Raw genomic sequence first — 23,547 nt, 5'->3', positions numbered from 1 at the left:
TCTGCTACGTACAATAAGGATACCACAATAGATTAGATTTATGTGCTACATTCTAGAGATACTCTGGATATCATACTCTGGATATCATGTTGTTTGACAAATTCTCTAAACCCAACTCAGGTTTGCTGAATATGGCTGTGAAAGTAGTCGTGTTGGCATCAGCTTTGCAAATTACTCACAAGAACAACAACATACGAGTATAATCCTGTGCAACTATGAGGAAATTAGAAGTATAATACATATGTAAAAAACCAGAGCTGCTGCAGACAAAGCCAGGAAGGAAACCTGGGAACAAACGGCAGACTGTGTGAAGGTTTATCGGTCTCACTGCCCCATCATTAACATATGAGTAGATCTGCTTGTAATTACAGTTATGAAATTAATGTATTCTAAGACATATAGGAGATTATAGGGCGACATGGTGGTGCAGTGGATAGCTTTTCCTGTCCCAATTTTGGTCCCAATATTTTGTTAAAAGTTCATTAATTTTGGGATGGCTCAGAGCAAGAGTATAATTTTCTTGCATTTATTGGAGGTCATCATTAGGTACATCCTAGGGGGAAATATGTCTGAATTTCTCTTTTATTATTGGGTGCTAGGTACCAAAATCAACCCATTTACTCTCTACGTTCCTTGTTTTTTTGTAGTGCTGCCACGATTAGTTGATGGAATTGACCGAGAAAATTAGTCGATGGCAATTTTTTTTAGTTGGCGAGTTGTAGTACTATTGACCACCTATTTATTTTTGGGCGTGGCACACATCTCCCCCCCCCCCCCCCGGTCCCCTGCTCTTACTTGGGAAACATCCCACTTTGTAATTTTTTCTTGGTAATATTCAAGTAATTACCTCTGCCAGGAGGTATTGTGATCACTTTGCTTTGTGTGTTTGTTTGCGTGTTTGTTTGTTAGCAACTTTACGGGAAAACTATTCCAACCATCTTTACCAAATTGTCCCCACAGATAGGCCTAGGCCCTGGGACCAACCCATTCAATTTTGGGCCAAGTAGGCCAAAGTTCAAGGTCACAGCAAGGTCACAAAATCTCAAATTTTCCTATCTCTCATCATTGAATAATTTTCGCAAATTCATAAAAAATTCAAAACGACTCCGATTAGCCTCCAATTTGATCCACCCGCAGCTTATAACAATATCTTGTATCTGGCACAAAATTGTCCACATCCACTGTGGAATGTGGACTCTGTGGACATTTACATTTAACATTAAAAATCCCATTTACCACACATTTTTCATTATGACTCAACAAATATTGATTGGAATTTAATATAATTTGACATCCACACGACTGGTACCAAGCTTCAACTTTTTCTGCTGTATGGAACAACCTTGAAACTGTTTAATTTAAAAAGAAATAGTCAATCCACACATGCACACCGTTCGGGGTGCTTGGTGGAGGTTTGCGTTCTCTGAACACTTGTTGATATTGTTTACATTTGTCATGGTACAGGTAAAATTTTATGTTTTGGCCCTTGCGTTGTATTCAAAATAAAATGGACACAACAAAATAACAAACACTTGATTTTTTTTTTTTTTTTTTTTTTTTAATTAACCATTTAGATTAATCAACTAATCAAAAATTTAGTGGAAAGATTAATTGTTAGAAACTTAGTTGTTAAGTGGCAGCACTATTTGTTTGTCACTTATTCTCTTGGTTAATAGAAGAAAATCTCCAAAAATACATGTTTAAAGAATTGTTTATGAAAGAATACATGTTTATAGAACTGGACTCAATGAGCGCTACTTTTATTCATTTTAATCATGAAACAATACCTGCTCCAGAGTGCATTTACCACAGCGATTTACCCGATTTAAAAGTAGAAGTAGTAGGTTTAACCTGAAGTTACCTCATTAACACTAAATCCCCTTTCTTAGTACAGGCTCCTGGTCATGGGAGGTCAACTGAACTTCATGTCATGCTTGGCCGCTTTAGCGTGGACAGCATCCATGACACAGCTCCAGACTGGGTCATTTGCACTTTGTAATGACACTACATGCTGCATTGTGTAACTGGCACTATAAATAAATCTCATCCTGCGGGCAGTGCTTCAATGAGTGCCAGCAGAGCCGATAGTGAAAGAGCTCAATGTCTAACTGAACGGGCCTGGTCTCTGCTGGAACAAGCCGTGATAAAACGTCAATAACCCATCATAAACAGACTGAAACCTTACGCCGAGTTAAATCTATTTCAGATCAGCTTTACGTGGTGTTTGACACGAAAGCACCTGTTACTGCCGCAGTAACAGTAACACTGGTGGATTACCGAACGGTCGACGAACTGGTCAGTCGGCTCTGAGTCACATACAGAGAAGCCGCTACCCACTCCGAGTATGCAAAAGGTCTATTCTTCTCCACTGGAGATAAAATCCCCAAAATACCATTTGCAGTGCACAGCAGGATGAGGAACAAAAGACCAGTGTTAACAAACACCTACTGCTGCTGCTGCGCTCTTTGCTAGTTATAGTTAATGCTAAGTTACCTCACAGTGCACTTTTAATCTAAATAAGCATTAACAATCCAATGTATTCAAGGCTGTTAAGTGAAGGAAGGCTTTTGATTTGTCCCAACACACTTTAACCCTTTCATGCACAAATTATGAGAACCTTAATCGAAATTTTTTCCTGAGTGTTTTTATTCCTCTTTAGGCATGAGAAAAACAATGCGATTAAAAAATTTTCGGTAACACTTTACTTGAAGGTCTAGTTTATAATGCAATTAGCGCCCATGCATAAGACATTATAATGCATTATAAAAGTCATTACAACAGTTTATGATCATGTACAACAACTTATACCAAGGTTAATAAAGTATTATAAGTGTAGCCATAATGTATTATAAATTCAGCTTTCATAATGTTTTATACATCCATACCAAAGTGACAACAGTGTTTGTAGGAAGAATCTCAAGTCCTGGGATACATAACACATTCTAACCATCATAACTCTAGCCACTTATAAAGACACACAGAACTGCTCTGACGTGTAGTTTCTGAAACTGAATAATGCCTTATAAACATCAATAATAAGTTACAGGATGACTGATGATATTATAACACAAGTATGATGACTTATAAGCAGTATGTTTTGGCTCTAAGTAAAGTGTAAGTCAAAAATTATACATCCAAGTGTTCTTAATAACTCTTTATTTTGCAAAAACAAAACATTAAAATAACACAGACAGTAAATAGAAGTATTATATGTTGCTTAACATATACATAAAAAATAATGTGGCAGCTCTAAATCTTTGTTAATTCAAACACATACTTTTTATTTTCTTTTTTTAATAAATATAAAATCCCTAAAATACATGGGTATAGGAGCCAGTGACAAAACCTAACAATAGTTCCCCACCTAAAATAATAAATTCCTTCACACTGCTTTGGTATGGATGTATAAAACATTATGAAAGCTGAATTTATAATACATTATGCCTACACTTATAATACTTTATTAACCTTGGTATAAGTTGTTGTACATGATCATAAACTGTTGTAATGACTTTTATAATGCCTTATAAACGCATTATAATGTCTTATGAATGTGCACTTAATGCATTATAAACTAGACCTTCAAGTAAAGTGTTACCAAATTTTCTTCTGAAAAATCAATTTAAACTTCCAAACTTCAAAATGTAAACAAAATAAAGGTTATTGATGTGCAAAAAAAAAAGAAAGAAAAACATAGAAAAAAGTTTGGAGTTGACATTATTTCTAAATAATTATGTTATTATTTTACTGGTTCGGCCCACTTCAGATCAAATTTAACTGAATGTGGCCACTGAACAAAAATGAGTTTGACACCCCTGATCTGTACAATATTCAAGCAAATTTTATCTTCCGTACTGCCAAACTTCTGTCAGTCAGTATTGTCTGAAATATCGTGGACCAAATCTGTGGAATAATCTACGACCGGAACTTCAATCAACATCTTCTTTGTCATTCTTTCAAAAGCATCTGAAAAGAACTCTAATTCATGAAAAAATGTAAGGATGCATATCATTTGATTTGATGATTTATAATGTAATTTGCATTTTTAGAGTTTTTTTCTTTAGTTTATTAACCCTTTCATGCACGAATTATGACAACCTTAATCAAAATTTTTTCAGGAGTGTTTTTATTCCTCTTTAGGCATGAGAAAAACAATGCGATTAAAAAATTTTCTTCTGAAAAATCAGTTTAAACTTCCAAACTTCAAAATGTAAACTAAATAAAGGTTGTTGATGTGCAAAAAAAAAGAAAGAAAGAAAAACATAGAAAAAAGTTTGGAGTTGACATTATTTCTAAATAATTATGTTATTATTTTACTGGTTCGGCCCACTTCAGATCAAATTTAACTGAATGTGGCCACTGAACGAAAATGAGTTTGACACCCCTGATCTACAGGATATTCAAGCAAATTTTATCTTCCGTACTGCCGAACTTCTGTCAGTCAGTATTGTCTGAAATATCGTGGACCAAATCTGTGGAATAATCTACGACCGGAACTTCAATCAACATCTTCTTTGTCATTCTTTCAAAAGCATCTGAAAAGAACTCTAATTCATGAAAAAATGTAAGGATGCATATCATTTGATTTGATGATTTATAATGTGATTTGCATTTTTAGAGTTTTTTTCTTTAGTTTATTAACCCTTTCATGCATGAATTATGACAACCTTAATCAAATTTTTTGTCCTGAGTGTTTTTATTCCTCTTTAGGCATGGAAAAAAAAAACAATGTGATTGAAAATTTTCATCTGAAAAATAAATTAAATAAATAAATAAAGTAAAAAATAATAAATTAAAAAAAAAAAAATACACACAAAAAAATAATAATAATGAAAAAAAAAATTCTTATGAACCTATTTTTCATGAAGTTGCAAAAATGTCCACTCAGCTGGACACCACACGTTTAATTTTTGATGCACAGAAACATGTATTTACTGATAAATTGTGTCCAAACTATGGGAAGGACTTGTGATTCTGGGGGTTTATCCTCAGGAGAGATCTACATAATGTTACCAATTACCAACATAGTTACCAATTCATGTCAGAAAAGATATGTAGTGTCTTAAAACTTTAATAAAGATATGTGTAAAAAAAAAAAAAACACACAAAAAGAACAACAAAATCCATGAATATACAAGAGAACAGCTGTAGAATAGCTGTCCACTGTAGTGACCACTATGCATGAAAGGGTTAAGTATGCAACGGCGCAATGAGATTCCTGTTAATCTGCTAATTCAGAGTAATTGACACACATCCTCATACAGCACAGACTGGTTTACTGCTAATATCCAGGTTTTATTAGGTTAGAAAAGGTACAAGGACAGACGGTAATGGCCTTTGGTAAAGATATAGGATGTAAAGGAGGTTAACAAATATGTTTTTTTTAATGGAATAATTGATATTTGAAACAGATATACAGTACATTTGCAGTAAAAATGAAAATATTGGTGTTAGATTTTACAGTAATTGCCAGTCAAAACTTAGCTGAAATGCATTTAAGCTGTCAAACGTGTTATTCTAAATAATAGGCATTGAAAGACAAATGTTCTATTAATCATTATGTGTAAAAAATCAGTGTTGGAGGTTAAATTAACTGATTTCATTAGATATTAATTTAAAGAATACCAATATCTGACACTGATCAACCTCAAATGATGAAAAGATTGGACCAAAAGCCAATAAAATGGCACCATTGTGTAATTCAGAAAAAAGTACAATCTGTGAAATATTGAGAATTTTATAAACTTGTTATTTGTGAAATTGATCTTTAAGACTGTGAATGGTCTTGAAGTCGAACTATTTAGTCTAATGACCTTAAAATAAAAGAGTCAAGGAGCAGCTAGTGGAGACTGTAAACAAGCAAAATGCAAAACAACATTTAGTCAGATGTGCTTCTCAGTTTCTCAGATCTACAATAGAAATATAAAGGTACAGTTGCAGAAAAATGATTAAACCACTCTTGTTTTCTTCAGTTTCTTGTTCATTTCAATGCCTGGTCCAACTAAAGGTACGTTTGTTTGGACAAATATAATGAAAACAACAAAAATAGCTCATAGTAGTTGAATTTCAGAGCTGATATCTATCCATTTAACATGTTTTTTTGATAATAACCAAAATCACTTCAGTTCTTACATCAATATCTATGGCATTGTACTTTTTAGGCATTCCATGTTTTCTTTTCTGTCTGTTTTAGTCACAGGATACACACAGGAGTTAGTACTGGATTGCATAACCATTATTTTTGATGACTTTTGATGGTCTAATCATTTTTTCTGCTTCAATAAGGCAAAATTATGACTCAGAGACAAATCTGTGAACCCTGAATCATATCCAGCACTGATCTAAGCTGTCAGTTTTTGTTTGTTTTTTTTTCTTTTTGTAATTTTCTATGTGGTCAATGTTGTTCTGTCATGCTTTAGTTTGTGTTTAGTGTTGTTTCTTAACCCGTAAAGACCCAAACATCCACCATCGACCAAAAGCATCTACTGATCTAAACTGTTTAATACCTGTTGATCCACTAATCCTATCAATCCATGCAAATAATTGGTGTAAAATACAGTTTGTCATCTTTTCATGGTCATCACATATGACCTATTTGGACACTCAGAGGCTCTGTAGTTACCGTGGAAACACCGTCATCTTCTACAACATTGATTCACCGGTAAAACCCATGGAGTTGGATCAATGACAGTGGATGGAGACGCTTGGTTTATGTTCAGTTAATGATATATTTTACTGAAAAAGCCATTTTTTCTGGAGTTTTCTCTGTTTTTGATATAATAACCCTCAACTTTAATCTTAGCTTTGTGAACATCTACATGATCAGCAAATTAAATACAAGAAAATACCTGATTTCTAGTGATAAAATACAAAATACAGAGGATAATATTATAAATAAATGGTGAAAAAGACTCAAAGCATCTATGTTCAGAGGTTCCGTAGTTACCGTGGAAACACCGTCATCTTCTACAACATTGATTCACCGGTAAAACCTATGGAGTTGGATCAATGACAGTGGATGGAGACGCTTGGTTTATGTTCAGTTAATGATTTATTTTACTGAAAAAGCCATTTTTTCTGGAGTTTTCTCTGTTTTTGATATAATAACCCTCAACTTTAATCTTAGCTTTGTGAACATCTACATGATCAGCGAATTAAATACGAGAAAATACCTGATTTATAGCGATAAAATACAAAATACAGAGGATAATATTATAAATAAATGGTGAAAAAGACCCAAAGCATCTACGTTCAGAGACTCCGTAGTTACCGTGGAAACATCATCATCTTCTACAACATTGATTCACCGGTAAAACCCATGGAGTTGGATCAGTGACAGTGCTTTTATGTTCACTTAACGATAGATTTGACTGAAAAAGTCTGTTTTTCGGCAGGTTTCTCTGTTTTTGATATAAGCTGTTACATAATCAGTAAAATAAATACAGGAAAACACATGATTTATACTGATAAAATACAAAATACAGAGGATAATATTATAAATAAATGGTGAAAAAGACCCGAAGCATCTGCGTTCAGATGCTCCGTAGTTACCGTGAAAACACCATCATCTTCTACAACATTGATTCACCAGGAAAACCCATGGAGTTGGATCAGTGACAGTGCTTTTATGTTCAGTTAACGATAGATTTGACTGAAAAAGTCCGTTTTTCGGCAGGTTTCTCTGTTTTTGATATAAGCTGTTACATAATCAGTAAAATAAATACAGGAAAATACATGACTTATACTGATAAAATACAAAATACAGAGGATTATATCGAATGCTTACTTTTTGTGCCAGAAAATGTTTGCTTGTAAACTGGATCTCAGATCAGATTCCCACCCGGACACAATGGCATAAGACAGTTTTTAGTTAGGTTTCCCTTGACTATCTCACATGTCGATGATATCTTTCTAAAGACTTGGGAACTTTTTCTTACCTATACGGGACTGGAAGCTTCGACAGTTGTTAAAAGGGCATTTGTATTTTAAAATGAAAACATAATTTTTATGGGCCAATTTTTGTTTTGTTTTTTTGTTTTTGTTTAGTTGTTCTGTTGATATGTTCTTTGTTTTGTTTATTGTCATTTTGTGAGTGTGTGTATAAGACAAAAATGACAATAAATATAATTTTGAAAAAAAAAAAAAAAATACAGAGGATACTATTATAAATAAATGGTGATAAATCATTTAAGAAAGGTTAGATATAGAGAAAATATTATTTGGAAAGTGACATAAAAGTAACACTGGGTCTTTATGGGTTTCATACTTAAAAATGTAACAGCGCTTGTAAGTGTTGTCCCTGTCAAATACAACTAAAACTAAATTTATGCACAAAGTGTCGGAAAAGATAACAACACAACACAGACTAAAGCAATCTCAACATTTTTGTCTTTACAAAGGCCTCTCTCTTCTTTGTTGTATTAGGCCATTGTGGACAGTGTTCCCAATTTGTGAGCATAAAGCCTAAATTGTATTCACATGATTTTTGCAAACACCAGCCGAAACAGTACGAGATCGCCGGTCCGATTAAGAGTAAATTAAAACCACCCACCCCTATGTGTAAAAACGCACATAGTGATAAATCAGATGCAAGGCCGAGTCTCTTACCCATGAGTCCACAAGAGAAAAGGGCAGTCCCCTGGCTCATGGTCTGTGTCTGGAACTGCAAAAAGGACAAACGTAAAACAGATTCACGTCAGATGTAAAGGAGGCCGTTGTTGCTACAAGACGACTCGGTTACTAATGAACATAAGGTCTGTGTGGATTAAGGCTTTTCAGAGTATGGCGTAGGATATTTTTAAAGCTAAAACCAAGCATTACGCATCCACAGAAACAGAGAAAACCCCTCTATAAATGCCTCTCTCTCTGTCTCTGATTGACGCTCAGCCTGGAGTGCGATGACTTCATTTCACGTGGCTGAGAGGGCAAACTCCGTCCACATTTGCGGAGGGAATTTTCTCACTCTGCTCTGCCAGATAGAAGATTCCTACTGCAAAGGCTCTGATTAGAAAATGAGTCAAGAGTTCCCCCGGCCTCGTGGAGCTAAAATACGCTATTGTGATTTATGATTGAACGCTGACGAAACCAGATGACAAGCACGGGTGATAACAGTTGGCAGCCATTAAGATGTAATTATGAGTAATTGTAAGTAAAATACCCCTCTTGCCAAGTGTGAAATGTCAAAATAATACATTTGACATCACTTCTTCAGATGTGTTAGAACACGCCTTTACATTTTCCGACAAATACGACTCGGGGGAGGCCAAGATTTACAGTGTGGAACCCTGACAAAATGGGAAAATGTAATATGAAAGCCATAATGTCGCTGCATTTTTCCTGTTTCATAAAAGTTTTACGTCCTCGTCTCTTGACAAGCGAGGCCGAGTCGTGCGCGTACGAGTAAAATAAACTCTCACCCGGCCCAAGTCTGTCCTTTTGGATGTTACATCGTCGGCGCCCTTCTTTTCCAGTGTTTTCTTGTAAATGATCACCATGGCAACGCACATCCTTGTACCATGCTGTTCCAGTGTGGGCAAATAAAGCTGCGAGCCATCTCGACGGGCATAGTGCGAAGAGGTCGGTTTCTCATAAGCTTAAGACTGCAGCCCTCGACTCATCCAGGAATGCGCTTCACTCCTCGGTCAAATCCTGAGTGGACACATGAAGATGAGCCAAGGATTAGAATTCAGGACATTTCTCACATTCTGTCGACCATATAAGCTGAGACAAATCAAGGAGGAGACATATCCCCGGGCTGGAGGAGATCAATGCAAACAAATCCAAAGCTCCTTTGCAGTAACACTTCAACGAAAAACTATTTTTAAGTATCAAACCTTGTGTTCGAACTCAGAGGTGGTCCTCGATCCTAGAGTCGTGGATTTAACAGTTAATCAAAACCAATGTGGAAGCAGTTTACTGACCTGCAGACTGAGGACAAAGTGCAAAACAGGAGATATTCCCTGTTCCTTTCATTTATAGAGCTGCGTATTGACAAGAATCTGGCGATACGATACAAATCACAATACTAGGATCACAATACAATATATCACGATGTATCATGATGTATTTGTTTCTTTTTTAAAAATTATTATTTCCTGGAAGAATTGAATTACACCAGAAATATGCACAAATACTAAACACATTTTTATTTGATCAGAACTGGATCTAATGCTATATCACAAAAGTTTCCTGTGTTCAAACTGAAATTCTGTTTTACAGACATTACAGTTTAAGATCCTGTTCAATTAGTTCAGAACTAACATCAGAACAGTATTTTTGTGCAATCCCAACAAAGGAACTGACATTATTTAATAAAAACAGCGTTAAATAATAATAAGTAAAATATAAACAAAAAAGAAACACAAAAAAACCCAAAATGAACCTCAACAATATCCGCATTTGAATAAATACCTAAAAATATCGATACAGTACTTTTAAATATCGATACAGTATTGTGAAATGAAATTTAGCGTCAACCATATTGCACTAAAATTCCCCAAAAGTATTCATTAACCCCTGATACCCTTGAACGCCACTTAAAGATACGGGTGAGGTCAAGGGGGTCACAGATGGACCGCCCACTACTTCTAGATTCATAACTTTGGAACCAGTCAAGTTTAAGACAAATACTACATATAATTGTAAAAGTCTAAATGCCATCTTAAACATACTCAAAGGCCAAAATGTGGTTTCAAATATTTTAAAATGAAAAATATCAAAAACTACTGCGTCACGGATGGACAAAAAATTAACGTCTATTTTTTACTAGAATTAGAAAGTTCTCAAAAGTAAAGTTCCTCTGACATTTTCATCCTAAAATGTATTCAGTGTATACTTTAAACCCTCTATTTTACAACCTAATTATTGTTTAGAGGCAAAAATATTTGATCAGAGTTTTGAAAAATGGCAGCGTCACGGATGGACAACCCAAGTAAATATCAAATTAAACATTTTCAATATCATATACATTTTTTTTTTAAAAATACACACATCTTAGACCACAAACTACACTTGGGAAAGGAAGAAAAATCAATACCAGTTGTCCAAATGATTCAGAAGAACTGGTCATTTCACTGTGGGCGAGGTCAAGGGGGTCACAGATGGACCGCCCACTACTTTTAGATTCATAACTTTGGAACCAGACAAGTTTAAAACAAATATGACACATAATTGTAAAGGTCTAAATGCCATCTTAAACATACTCAAAGGGCAAAATGTAGTTTCAAATATTTTAAAATGAAAAATATCAAAAACTACTGTGTCACGGATGGACAAAAAATTAACGTCTATTTTTTACTAGAATTAGAAAGTTCTCAAAAGTAAAGTTCCTCTGACATTTTCATCCTAAAATGTAATCGGTGTATACTTTAAACCCTCTATTTTACAACCGAATAATTGGTTAGAGGCAAAAATATTTGATCAGAGTTTTGAAAAATGGCAGCCTCACGGATGGACAACAAAAGTAAATATCAAATTAAACATGTTTTATTTCAATTATCAATATCATATACATTTATTTTACAATATTTACAACATACAAATAATATTAACATGTATTTTGTATAGATATATGCATTTATTAATTTTAAACACTGTGTTTAGAATATGACATAAATAATATAATAGTCAAAAGTCAATGTATTTGGAATAAATTTAGTTTATTTATGAGAGTTTATAAAATGAACCTAGAATGACGGCAGAAAACTTTGTCACTCTCCTCATAAAATATAAACATAATTTTTTTTTTCATTTCAAAATACATTTTCCTGAAAATAGAAGTATTTACCTACCCAAAAATACAAGTTTGGTGTAGATTATTTTAATTTAATTTTTTTGACCAGATGTTAACCTTCCCTTGACTTTGCCCATATGCATTCATAATGTCTCTTACTCTTTATTTTTTAGGAGTTTTGTTATTAAACTTTGACTTTTTTGCGTTTGGAAGACAATGGACCAAGGGTTCAACAGTGGAGATACTGTGTAATGAACCAGGAGCAATTTTATAACAGATAAATCCTTACATTTTGTTGCAGCTTCACAAATCTGAGAGTTTGATGCTTTTCTTCATTATATCTGGAATAGGGATGTAACGATATGAAAATTTCATATCATGGTTACTGTGACCAAAATTATCACGATTATCATTATTATCGCGGTATTATTGAAATTGTGCTCAAAATGTTCAAAAAGTACTAATACACACACTGAAATAATTTAACCAAGTTTTATTTTAAAAAAATAAAATAAAATAAAATAATAGGCACAATGTACTTTCTGTTAGCAGAAACATAACACAACAATATTAACCCTTTGGGGTCTGAGCCTATTTTGTCCTTTTTTTCAGTTCTTTTGATTTTGCCTTTATATATTATATACAGAAATGATTACTATACCCATGTTTGGTATCTTTTTTTTTTTTTCAGCACAACTTCATCTATCTCATCTGCCTATTATTTTTTCACTTTAACCTACTATATCAACACAAAAGGACAAAAAACACACAAAAAATAAATAAAATCCGATTTGAAAAATGTATATAATTTATTGCATAAACAACACACAGACGCTTAACGAACCTTTTCAAAGACTTTAAAAGTGAATATTGGCTCCAAATATTAGGTATAGAAAATCAAAATTGTAATAAATTAAAACTATACTCAAATATTTGACATAAAAGCAGATCTTTACATGGGGTTTTTTCCCCTAAAAGTGCGGTAATCAAACACGGTTATATCATGAGAATTAGAATTTAAACGGTAATACTAACAGTTTGCAATTTTACCGCGGTTTATCGTTATACCGGTAATCGTTACATCCCTAATCTGGAAGTAAACTTAGTGTTCTGGATCGCTAATAGAAGCAGAGTTTTACACCATATGATTAGAAATGATTGAAAACAGAAGAAGTCTTGAGTGCAGTTTTCAGAAAGACCAATAGTCCACCCTTTCTTCTTCTCGTTCCACAGTCTTATTAAACAATGAACAAACCATAAATTATCATGCTTTCCTCCTTCACTGGTTAGTTTATTTATGCAACTCATTCATTTCTAACTCCAATTGTCACCAACTGACAAAACTCTCCAGCGTTCGAGGAAGTGAAAAACAATTCCAACCTCCTTTCCTTTTAATACATTTGCTCTAGAGTTCATCTTTGGCCTGTGTCCGACCCTTTTACCAAGTTTCATGAAAATCAGGGCAGTAGTTTGTGTATAGTGTTGCAGATAAACAGGAGTGATTACATAACCATTCTTGGCCGAGCGAATATTTTTGCAGAATCTTCCACGCACGCAGATGTACTTTATATTGGTATCACTTTATGACTCAGCCAGTGTGTAACCGAGCTGATGCCACAGGAATACCTGCAAGACACAGTCTAGTTTGAGCATGTTAGCATTTAGCTCCGTGCCTTATGAAACCACTGCGAGGCTGTAAAGACGCTGAAGTGCTGCAAACCTGTCTAACGTTCAGAAAAGTAGACCACAGGGGGATAATTCAAGGAGGGTCAGAGTATGACAAACTCCTTTAGCTCTCAAGTGAGCGTGCGAACATTCCCAGCAAGCACTTGGGCTCGTACCAAGGTTATAATAGTTTTGGATTTTTCATTATAGTTTAGTTTCATTTAGTTTGGACTTAATTCAGTTAGTTTGCATTAGTTTTTAGATCAGGTTTGCTAGTTTTTAGTAGTTTTTTTTTTCTAAATGCTTAGTTTTAGTTCAGTTTATTGGAGTTTTAGTTTTTTCATACTTTTTTATCTTCCTCGCTGTCGTATTCATATTCAGGACTGCTGATTTCTCCCAACTTTAGTCTCTATGTTTCCACATAGAGTGCGGACGAGAAGGCGAGTCTAAACGACAAGTGACGGATTGTTAAGTGTCATATGGTGCCACCAGCTAAAACTGTCCGAGCAAAATAAATTGATTTTATATCAATCAGACATTGACAAAGACGAAAACGAATGGAATTTCATCCATAATTTTTATACGTTTTAGTTAGTTTTGTAAATACACAATTAGGGATGTAACGATATGAAAATTTCCTATCACGCTTATTGTGACCAAAATAATCGCGGTTATCATTATTATCGCGGTATTATTGAAATTGTGCTCAAAATGTTCAAAAAGTACCGATACACACACTGAAATAATTTAACCAAGTTGTATTTTGAAAAATACATAAATAAATAAAAAAAAATAATAGGCACAATATACTTTCTGTTGGCGGAAACATTCAAATATTAACATGTAAACATCAAACATACAAATGTGCACTAAAGATGGCACCTTATGGCCATTGTTTGACCATTTTCCATATCAAGTTTGAGTTGTTTTAAGGCACAGGTGTCAAACATGAGGCCTGTGGGCCAAAAGTGGCCCGTCAAAGGGTCCGGTCTGGCCCGTGGGATGAATTTGTGAAATGCAAAAATTACACTAAGATATTAATTATTTTAGTTTGATTATAAATTATGACAACTCCAGATTTTTCTCTTTGTAAATGTAAATATTTTCATGTAATTTTACTGTATTCATACTAAAACAGACTATCATTTCTCAAAAAAAAAGAATAACCTGAACAAATCTAAACAACCTGAAATGTCTTAAGAAGTGAAATTTGTACCAATACTCTGCCTGTTATTAAATATTTCGTGTATTTGTAGATCTACTGTGATCTGTGAGTTGTAATGCACATGTGTAAATGATAAACTGACACATAATATTGTTAAAATTGCACTTCTTTTTCTTAAGAAATTTCAGTTTGTTCATGTTATTCACATTGTTTTAAAGGATCATTTGTAGATGTAAACATTTTTATAATGTAATTTTACTTTTTTCACCCTAAAACATAGAGAAAAGTTTGGAGTTGACATTATTTATATATTATTATGTTATTATTTTACTGGTTCGGCCCACTGCAGACCAAATTTGACTGAACGAGGCTCCTGAACTAGAATGAGTTTGACACCCCTGTTTTAGGGTCTCTCTTTCTCTTTCAAAGTGTGGTAATCAAACATGGTTATCATGATAATTAGGATTTAAACGGTAATATTAACCATCTGCAATTTTACTGCGGTTTCACATTATACCGGTAATCGTTACATCCCTATACATAATACAGTAGGGCTGCTCGATTATAGAAAAAAAAATAATCACGATTATTTTAGCAATAATTGAAATCACGATTATTAAAAACGATTATTTGTTAACCTTAAAGTTGTTCATTTTTTTCTTGCAAAACAATGTAAGATATACTCTTTAAATATAAATAAAGCTTTTAACCATTAAAACAAGTATGTTCACTTTTGTACGAAACAAAAAAATCTTTGAATGCAAATAAGTGTACTGTAAATTCAAGTACGTTTCCTTTTGTAAACAAATAGTGCACTGGAATTAAACTGCTATAGACTTGCCATAGAACTGGAGCAATAAAAAAAAAAAACTCACGTAAAGTGCAAATTATAAATTCAAGTATGTTCAGTGTAGTATGAAACATAATAAATTCAGTGGCATGCCGTGAGGTTTCAGTTAGGTTAATACGGGAGTTGCAGCGTAAAGAGATTCGGAGACTGAAGATTGCATTGCGGACAAAGTTGTAGACGGAGTTTTTTTTTTATGTGTTTTAGTTTTTCATAAGATTATGATAAAGGTGGCGGTGGTTAAACTTTAGATGGTTACAAAGGTTTGTTGTGCTAGCGGTCGGTGCGGACACAACTACGAAACACTTTTTGCACGTGATGTGTTTTTGCTCTTCGTCTTCTTCATCAAACCCAAAGTGATTCCATACAATTGAATTTGACTTGCCTTTTTTGTTTACCAAGCACTTCTGCTGCGATTCTCCTGCTATTTTTCCAGACCGCTAAGTACAACTTTCCTCTTGGGGTGGACCTGCCGGCTAGCTGGCAGCAGTAGCTTAGAGGGGGGCGGGGCAGAGCAGCTCATGGTAGCTTGCGTGCGCGTGAATTAAACAACTCAAAATTAATTAATCGTTTTTTCTCGATTACATAATTTTTGTAATTGTTGTGTGTAATAATCGAAATTGTAATTGAATTTCGATTAATTGCACAGCCCTACAATACAGTTTCAGTTAGTTATCATTTTTTTCGTTTAATTATAGTTTTTATTTATTTCAGTTGACGAAAATTTTTTTTCAATTCTAGTTTTCGTCACTTCGTTAGTTTTCGTTGACGATAATAACCTTGGCTTGTACGACTGAAAATGGCAAAAGCGAGTTGAACTGCGGTGCGTTTTCACTTCCACATGGTCCGTCCACCGTGTCACCAAAAGTGGAACTCTATACGGTGTTTCGTTCTTGCTTGTCCATGTGGAGGATTATCAGTCATCTGAGAGAGTGCGTTTCCTCAAAGTGTTCCACACTGGAGCGCACAGAGACGAACAGAGCAAAGTCAAAGTTGTGTAACTGAATCCTCAGGGGCTAGCTGGGAATAGCTGACCTTGCGGTTATCAAAACAACTCTCTTCACATTGGTGCTGCACAACGATTACAGTAAAACAGCTGATTAGCGGCAGACGCGAACCTATATAACCGTCAGCAGAAGACTTTTACTACCACGCAGTTTAGGCTACGTCAGGTAGGAGGCTGAATCCAAGTGGCATAAGATGTTCGTGTGATGCCCGCAAGGTCAGACGGTGACTGTTTGAATGGCAGAACAACTGCAGGCAGAAGAAAAAAAAAAAGGGAAACAGAGACGGTGTACTGTATGTGAAACAAAAGAGCACTCTGTGCAGAAGATGAGACACCGTGGGAAACAAAGGAGGCGACATCAGAGGTGGTGGGTGGCGGGGTGGGGTGGGGTGGGGTGTGTGCAAAGGGGTGGGAGGTGGGGAGGGGGGCAGCATCACAAGACCCTGAGAGAGCTGACATACTGGTGGTGGTGTTTGTGTTCGGCATATGATTTCCATTACTAACACTTATCCCGTCAGGAAAACAACTTTAAATACAAGGATGTTTGGAGCACAGGTCTAAAATAGAGCTGTGTAGTTCAAGGATGTCTGGCAGCTTTAACTTGTGGCCCCCGAATAGAAAAGCACTGATCAAAGCCTGGAGTTGGACTAGGTCAGGTCGGCTTCTACTTACACTGTGCGTGACCGTTAACCACACAGATCTGAGTTCAGTGGCACAGATAACCAGGGACGTGCAGGAGGAGAGGAAACGCTTGTTTATATATTACACTTAATGACTCGGTGACAGACACGGACTGAAAAACCTCACCCCAGAAATCATTGTGAAATGGAAGGGAGGCTCGTAAACACTGTGTTTACGCAAACAAACAGGATGTAAAATGATGCTTTCCGTTCCTAGATGGAGTTTATCTGTATCTGGAGTCTAAACTGCAAAGCGGCGATGGCGTGGAACCAAGTCCTTTTACTGCACATACTTCCAGTTGTCTGACAATTTTCAGAACTTCTTCAAATCTCCACATTTTTGTGATGAATTTAAGGATTAAGTGTTCTTTATGGGTTGAGACAACTGTCCTCGTAATCAAGCTAAATGAAGTCTTTAACCCTCATGCCTCCCTCAAAAAAAAAAAACAAAAAAAAACTCTGGTCATCCTCACAGAGAAAAAGGTACAGGCACACAAAAACTGCCATAAAATCATCATACATCAACATTTTTTCTTGCTTTTTTTTTCTATAAATAATCAACTTCCCCCCTGCTCAGTTTTCAGGATTTTAACCCTTTAAATGCCACTTTAATTATTTGAATTCTGAGTGATTTATTACAAAAAAATCCACAAAAAATGGAATATTTTCCATAAAATAAATAGTAGGAGAATGAAACATTGGTGGTTATTAGAGCCTTGGTCAAAGATTATCAACAAACTGTTTTTTTTTCTTTCCTAAATAGAACAAAACAAACAAAATTGATTTGATTGCATTTGTATTTTTTCTGTAGTGTCAGATACTCCCTCTGGTCACCCTCGTGAACAAAAATGTGCATGCGTACGAAAACTACTATAAAATCCTCATACATCAACATTTTTTCTTTTTTTCAATGTCTTTAACAACTTCCGCCCTGCTCAAAACTACCAAACATTCAACAGTTTTCTGGATTTTAACCCTTTAAATGCCAGTTTAATAATTGCAATTCTGAGTGATTTATTACAAAAAAACCCACAAAAAATGGAATATTTTCCATAAAATAAATAATAGGTGGATGAAACATTGGTGATTATTAGAGCCTCGGATATGTCGAAGATCATCAATAAAACTGATTTGATTGCATTAGTTTTTTTTCTGTAGTGTCAGTTAGTCCCTCTGGACAAAAATGTCCCATTGACTTAACCCTAACCCTAAACCCTGGTTTTGCTGGAAAATGCATCGTTACAGAGCTGAAAACAGGCTGTTTTTCTGAGTTATTGAAATGCTGCCTTCTTAGAGATACATGGTTCTCATAGAACAGGAATGCTACAAACATATCTTCTACAATGTGATGCGTTGGCGTAGATTTTAGTGTGAACAGTATATAAAGTTGTTAAATGAGCTCAACCTTAAACGTCTACAGCAGTAAAATGTAACATACACATTAATGTAGCAGTAAAATGATTCCAAAAACATCATATATAACAGTAAAACACTCACACGGGCCATTAAACTGCATAATAGCCACTTATTCTTCATACTTTATAATAATACTTACATTCTTTTACACAAGTTGGGTCACGAATGCATAACTTTTACTTAAAGCAGAGTATTTTCACAGTTACTAAGTAGAGGATCTAAACAGTTTTCCACACGCTGCTGTAAATAACACCCATAACATCTACTTGGAGAATCACAATGATTCCTCATCTTTCTCCTGCTTTTTTAAATCTGAGGCTGTGTGCTTCGAGTGGGCGAGGTTTATAACATAATTATAAACATTCCTCGTTTCCATGACATAAGTTGAATACCACACAATTATAAAAGCCGAACCTAGCCCCACAGCCTTTGAAACCCAGTCAAACTTATGACATTTTGTGACTATAAAACATGCATGTTGAGCAGTGCTCTCCGTGGGCTTTTTTTTTTTTTTTTTTTTTTTTATGTGCAGACAAGCATGAAGTTCTGCCAAACGAGATGCCTGACGTCAGTGCCATCTCACCTCCATAACGATGCGGCCGCTATCTGGAATCAGAGGGAGTCTTTTGCTTCTGCAGCCTGATAGCTCTTTATCAGGGCTGGGGCAGCAACCACCGTGACAGCTGAGAAGTCTAATCTGTGAGAAGGGGAACAGCGTTGCAGGACGTTCCTCACATGTGACTCTGCATCGTCTGCACTGATGGACTGCAGCAGAGTCAGCGGTGACAGCAGCCTCCCTAAAAGACAACGCTAACGCTGCCTTTAACTAACTGGGCTCCATGTTTCCTTTGTGGTTACCGTCATTACTTTAGGGTGTCAGATATAGCGAGCTACCACACGCCATAAATAAGAGCGAGATAGGACAAGAGAGGAAACCACAGAGCTGATTGGGTCGACACAAGCGGAGGGAGGCCTGCTTTGACGAAGCCTGAACAGACGCTGCTCTTTCTTCTACTTGTGAAACTCATCGCAGGGGCACTACGACAAACGACATGCTTCTAAAACTCACAAATTGAGGCCAAGTCCAAAAAGATTATACTGTCAGCTTATCCATTACAATAGGTATCTTAAGTGCAGTCACCTCAGAATGCTCTAAAATGCTGTTTTCCAATTAGAGCGGCTTTTCTATACATTGCTCAGACTGTAATCCTGCGGGTTAGGCCAATATTACATAAGGATTTGGCAGCTTTGTGTCTGACTGACAATTAGAGTGAGCTAATACTAATCCATATTATAGCACTTGGACAGCTGGTGGTAAACAACACTTGTTTGACACTGTCGCACCCCATATAGGCTACTGAGCAAACCAACTTGTTAAGAACTTTTCACCTCTTTCACATCTCTGCGTCTCTTTGATATTGCTGAAATGCATGCATGGCAGTCGGATCTGTGTCCTGCTCACAACAATCCAAGGATTGTGGCCATCTGAGTAATCCGAGCATCTGCCGAGCACCTGAGACGGCCCAATGTGAAACCTAACTGTGGGATTTGTGCTGCGCTTCATCTCTGTAACACTTATGAGAGGAATGCTGGGTAAAATTAATGTTTAGCTGTCCCATTCCGCTGAAAGATTCCCCGAGAGGAAATATGCATGCTCTTAAAAAGCATGTTTCCGCCAGCTAGTTGGACTCTTTCTTTGGAGCTGCATGGCTTGTAGGGTTATTGTAATTCACTAAAACTAAGATTTAAGCTCTAAGTAGCAGTTAAAGGATTATTTTGCTCATTGAAATAAAAATGAAAAAGCACAAAAAGTATGCCACGTGAACTGAAATAAAAAAGAACTGCAGCTAAAAGAAGCTTTTCCCTCATGGTGTTCATGGTGTTTGCACATTTATTAAACAATAATTTTATGAATCATATTTGATGTAATTCATTCATTCTGACTTTTTGAACTCATAAATCAAGACTTTCCTTTTAAAACTTGAAAAACTACAACTAAAACTAAATCAAAACGCAACAATTCCTCTAAGTAAAACTACAAAACTACCTAAAAACATAAATGTTTAAATAGAAATGGGAAGTGAATACATTTCAAAAGTGCAATAACTCATTCTCATGCACATCCAGTCAGTTTCACATGTCATAATGGTGGGTGTGTTGACAGAGCATATCATAAAAGGCCAACAGGCAGTTACAGAGGGTACAAAAAGCCTCCATGACAAACGGCAAACTAGTTCTGTTTTTCTACTTTCAGTGTGAAATTTGATTTTCTTTCAACTTAAACCCTTCTTTGGCAGCCTTGTCATTAATTAGCCGCCACAAAGGGCAGGTGCCACTGGGTTTTGATACGGCCCGATGTCCGAAAAAAGGAATTTATGAAACACATTGTAGGTTGCATGCTAAGCCACAGCTGCCTGCATGTTCACAGAAATTAGGCTATGTCAAACAGGAGGCACCCTCTACATTTAAAGCAGTGAGTGAATAGTCAGAAATGAGCATGGCTGGGAGGCTTCAATAGTAGTTATCAAGCTCAGTTGAGGGTCTGGGTTAGAGCCAAGGTCTCACAGGCATGCAGCTGCCCACTTACCATAAACACAAAGGCTCAGCATGGCTATGCATGGCAGCCAAGGAGGCCTACGTTTTAAAGCAGGCCTGCTGTTTAATTATCTCATACATAATCACTTGCACTGTATACATTTGTTCAGAACAAGAGCTTTGTTGGGCTCTGTAATCGAGGCTTTCAGGCAACCTGTCCAAGTTGGAGAGAAATGTTGTCCACTTGAATGCTAAATCTAACAAAGTCTCTTAATTACAAAAGGCTAAAGACACAACAACCTTCCACTTCCAGAGCAGAATAACACTACGCCTTAATAAGCCCTAAATAGGAAGGAGTTACATCCACATGACAGGGCAATCAAAATTAAGAGCTGTCAGGGAAAAAGAAATGTAGAAACGTATCCTCCCCCACACCACATTTCCATTTACCAGGAGTCTAAAACAGCCAGGAACTATTTTTTCCAGCCAAGTGTTATGAAAAATGTCACAACAGTCACATTACATTAAGCAGGATCTTTGAGCCTCAAAAAATTCTCAGTGATATGGTCACACATCATGCGCGAGCTCTGATAGGCAGCCTCTTTTGTACTGGAGCTCGAACTGTTCAACACTCTTTCAGATGAGCTTGCCAGCCCTCCAGGTGGATGCTCTCAGTTTCCGAAGAAAAGGCCCTGAAAACTGAGCTTGTCCAACTAACCAGCACAAACAGTCCCTGAAACCCCCTTTTTCCAAAAACCCTCATGAAAGGGAAATGAGTTTGGCAAAGAAATTGGTGTGACGGGAGCTCACAGAATGTTACACACAGGCTACAGAGCAAACAGGATTGTGAACTCGAGAGGAAGGCCACAAACGACTGATGATAAAATATTAAATGTATACACACGAAAGGTAAAACGATCCAACTAGACCGTATCTGCTGTGTTTTGTTTTGTTTTTTTTTGTCTGCAGCTATCACATAATTTATGTATGTTTAAACCACTTATGAACTTTGGCAGTCATAATCATGGCCATGGGACACTTTGAGGAGTTCAGGTTTAACAAGCTCTTGTGTTTATGATCCCACTGAGCTCTTAAATTGCCAAATCTGTTGGATAGTATGTCAGCCAGGCCTGTCTTCATACCTGAGGGGAAGGTTCGCTAGACACAGATAAGACAAAAGCATTCCTCTGCTACGACAAAAAAAGTGTAACATAAACAAAAAGAAGCACCAAAACACTTGGGATCATATTTATACACCCAAGCACCCAATCCCTATGTTTTGTTTTGTATAGAAAGTATTAAAAACCTTTTTGTCACATAATAACTCTGACCTTTCTAACCATGCAGGCACTGCGTGAGGAAAAAAACCCTGTTTGAGATCACAAAGTTTTCACTTCAAAGCTAGCTTATTCACATGAAAATGAAAATATCTGTTTGCAAACTTCATGGAACATTTGGCTGCTTTGTCAGCTAATCTGATTCAGTTTACACTTCTTGTCAGTGGTAGGATAAGACAAGCACACTGTCAGGGTTCTATCAAGTAAGAAAAAGGATCTTTATCATATAAAATCTGCTGATTTGAAGTATTTGCATGGGTGTAAACATACTTCACACTCACCCAGATGAGTATTATTAAACTTTTCCAGAATATACAATCCTTTTAATAATCCATAGAGTGTAATAGAGATGTAATAAAGAGGGAATGAGCCCATAAATAATCAGTAAGTAACCCCTCAGGAGACAAAAGGGGACATAGCTGGCATCAAGACACATGAGAAAACTTGCTAAGCTAACTACATGAAGCTACTTTAAGTTACCCAAAACACAACATTCTTCACATTTAATGTCTAGAGCTACTTTATTAACTTTAACACACATTTGAGCATCACATCCAACTTTGCCAACTAGCTAAAACTAGCTAAAAACCAGCTAGGAAAAGTTGTAATTTCGCTCAAAAAGTGACACTTACAAGCATTACGGTGGGCACCTCGGGTCTCCAGGAACACCGGGAGAGCTTGTTAGTTTCTCTCAATCATGGTGTGGGTTTTGTTTTTGCAGAAAGGCAGAAGAACAAGGCGTCAGACAAGGCAGGAAGCTGAGTGAGCGGCTCAGGCAGCTCCTGCAAACTCCAACATTAGCCCAGTGCACTACTGTCCAAGCTAATGAGCCTGTGACAACATACACGGACCGTACCATTCCAGACAGAGGGGGGGGGGGGAGAGGTCGGACAACTTCTATCTACCACGGTATGTGTGTTGTTTGAATACCGTTCTGACGTCTTCGAAGTAAACACTTAAACTTTATATTAACTCCCGACTATATTTACAGTTAAAAAGCAAAATATTAATCTTTACGACACTTTGCGACACTCGCCACCCCTTCTGTGCTAACTCATAGTCGGGTCCGCCCTGCAGTAATGAAAAGTAATCACAGTTTTGAGCTGTGCATATAGACCAAGTACTTTCACAATATACACAGCTGAAATGTGATAAGTTGCCAAAT

General features: G+C 36.1%; 1 protein-coding gene across 3 annotated transcripts in view; it reads right to left on the bottom strand.

The window, feature by feature from the left end:
- The window catches only part of fam53b (family with sequence similarity 53 member B), a 50,001-nt gene extending 26,793 nt beyond the window's left edge, over positions 1-23,208 (bottom strand). Inside the window, exons 1-4 of one of the 3 annotated variants that reach the window (XM_030121484.1) lie at positions 23,015-23,208; positions 19,094-19,307; positions 9,417-9,648; positions 8,608-8,662 (exon numbers count right to left, since the gene is read on the bottom strand). In XM_030121484.1, the coding sequence (XP_029977344.1) occupies positions 8,608-8,662; positions 9,417-9,506 (145 nt within the window). In that variant the 5' untranslated portion in view covers positions 9,507-9,648; positions 19,094-19,307; positions 23,015-23,208. The remainder of the gene's footprint in view (positions 1-8,607; positions 8,663-9,416; positions 9,649-19,093; positions 19,308-23,014) is intronic. The other 2 variants (XM_030121483.1, XM_030121485.1) reach the window with 2 other exon arrangements.
- Between the last annotated feature and the right edge of the window lie 339 nt (positions 23,209-23,547).

The sequence above is a fragment of the Sphaeramia orbicularis genome, chromosome 19 (genome assembly GCF_902148855.1).
Source record: "Sphaeramia orbicularis chromosome 19, fSphaOr1.1, whole genome shotgun sequence".
Taxonomy (NCBI): Eukaryota; Metazoa; Chordata; class Actinopteri; order Kurtiformes; family Apogonidae; genus Sphaeramia; species Sphaeramia orbicularis.
Note: the sequence above shows the minus strand (reverse complement) of the source record. Positions and strands in the feature narration are given on the sequence as shown.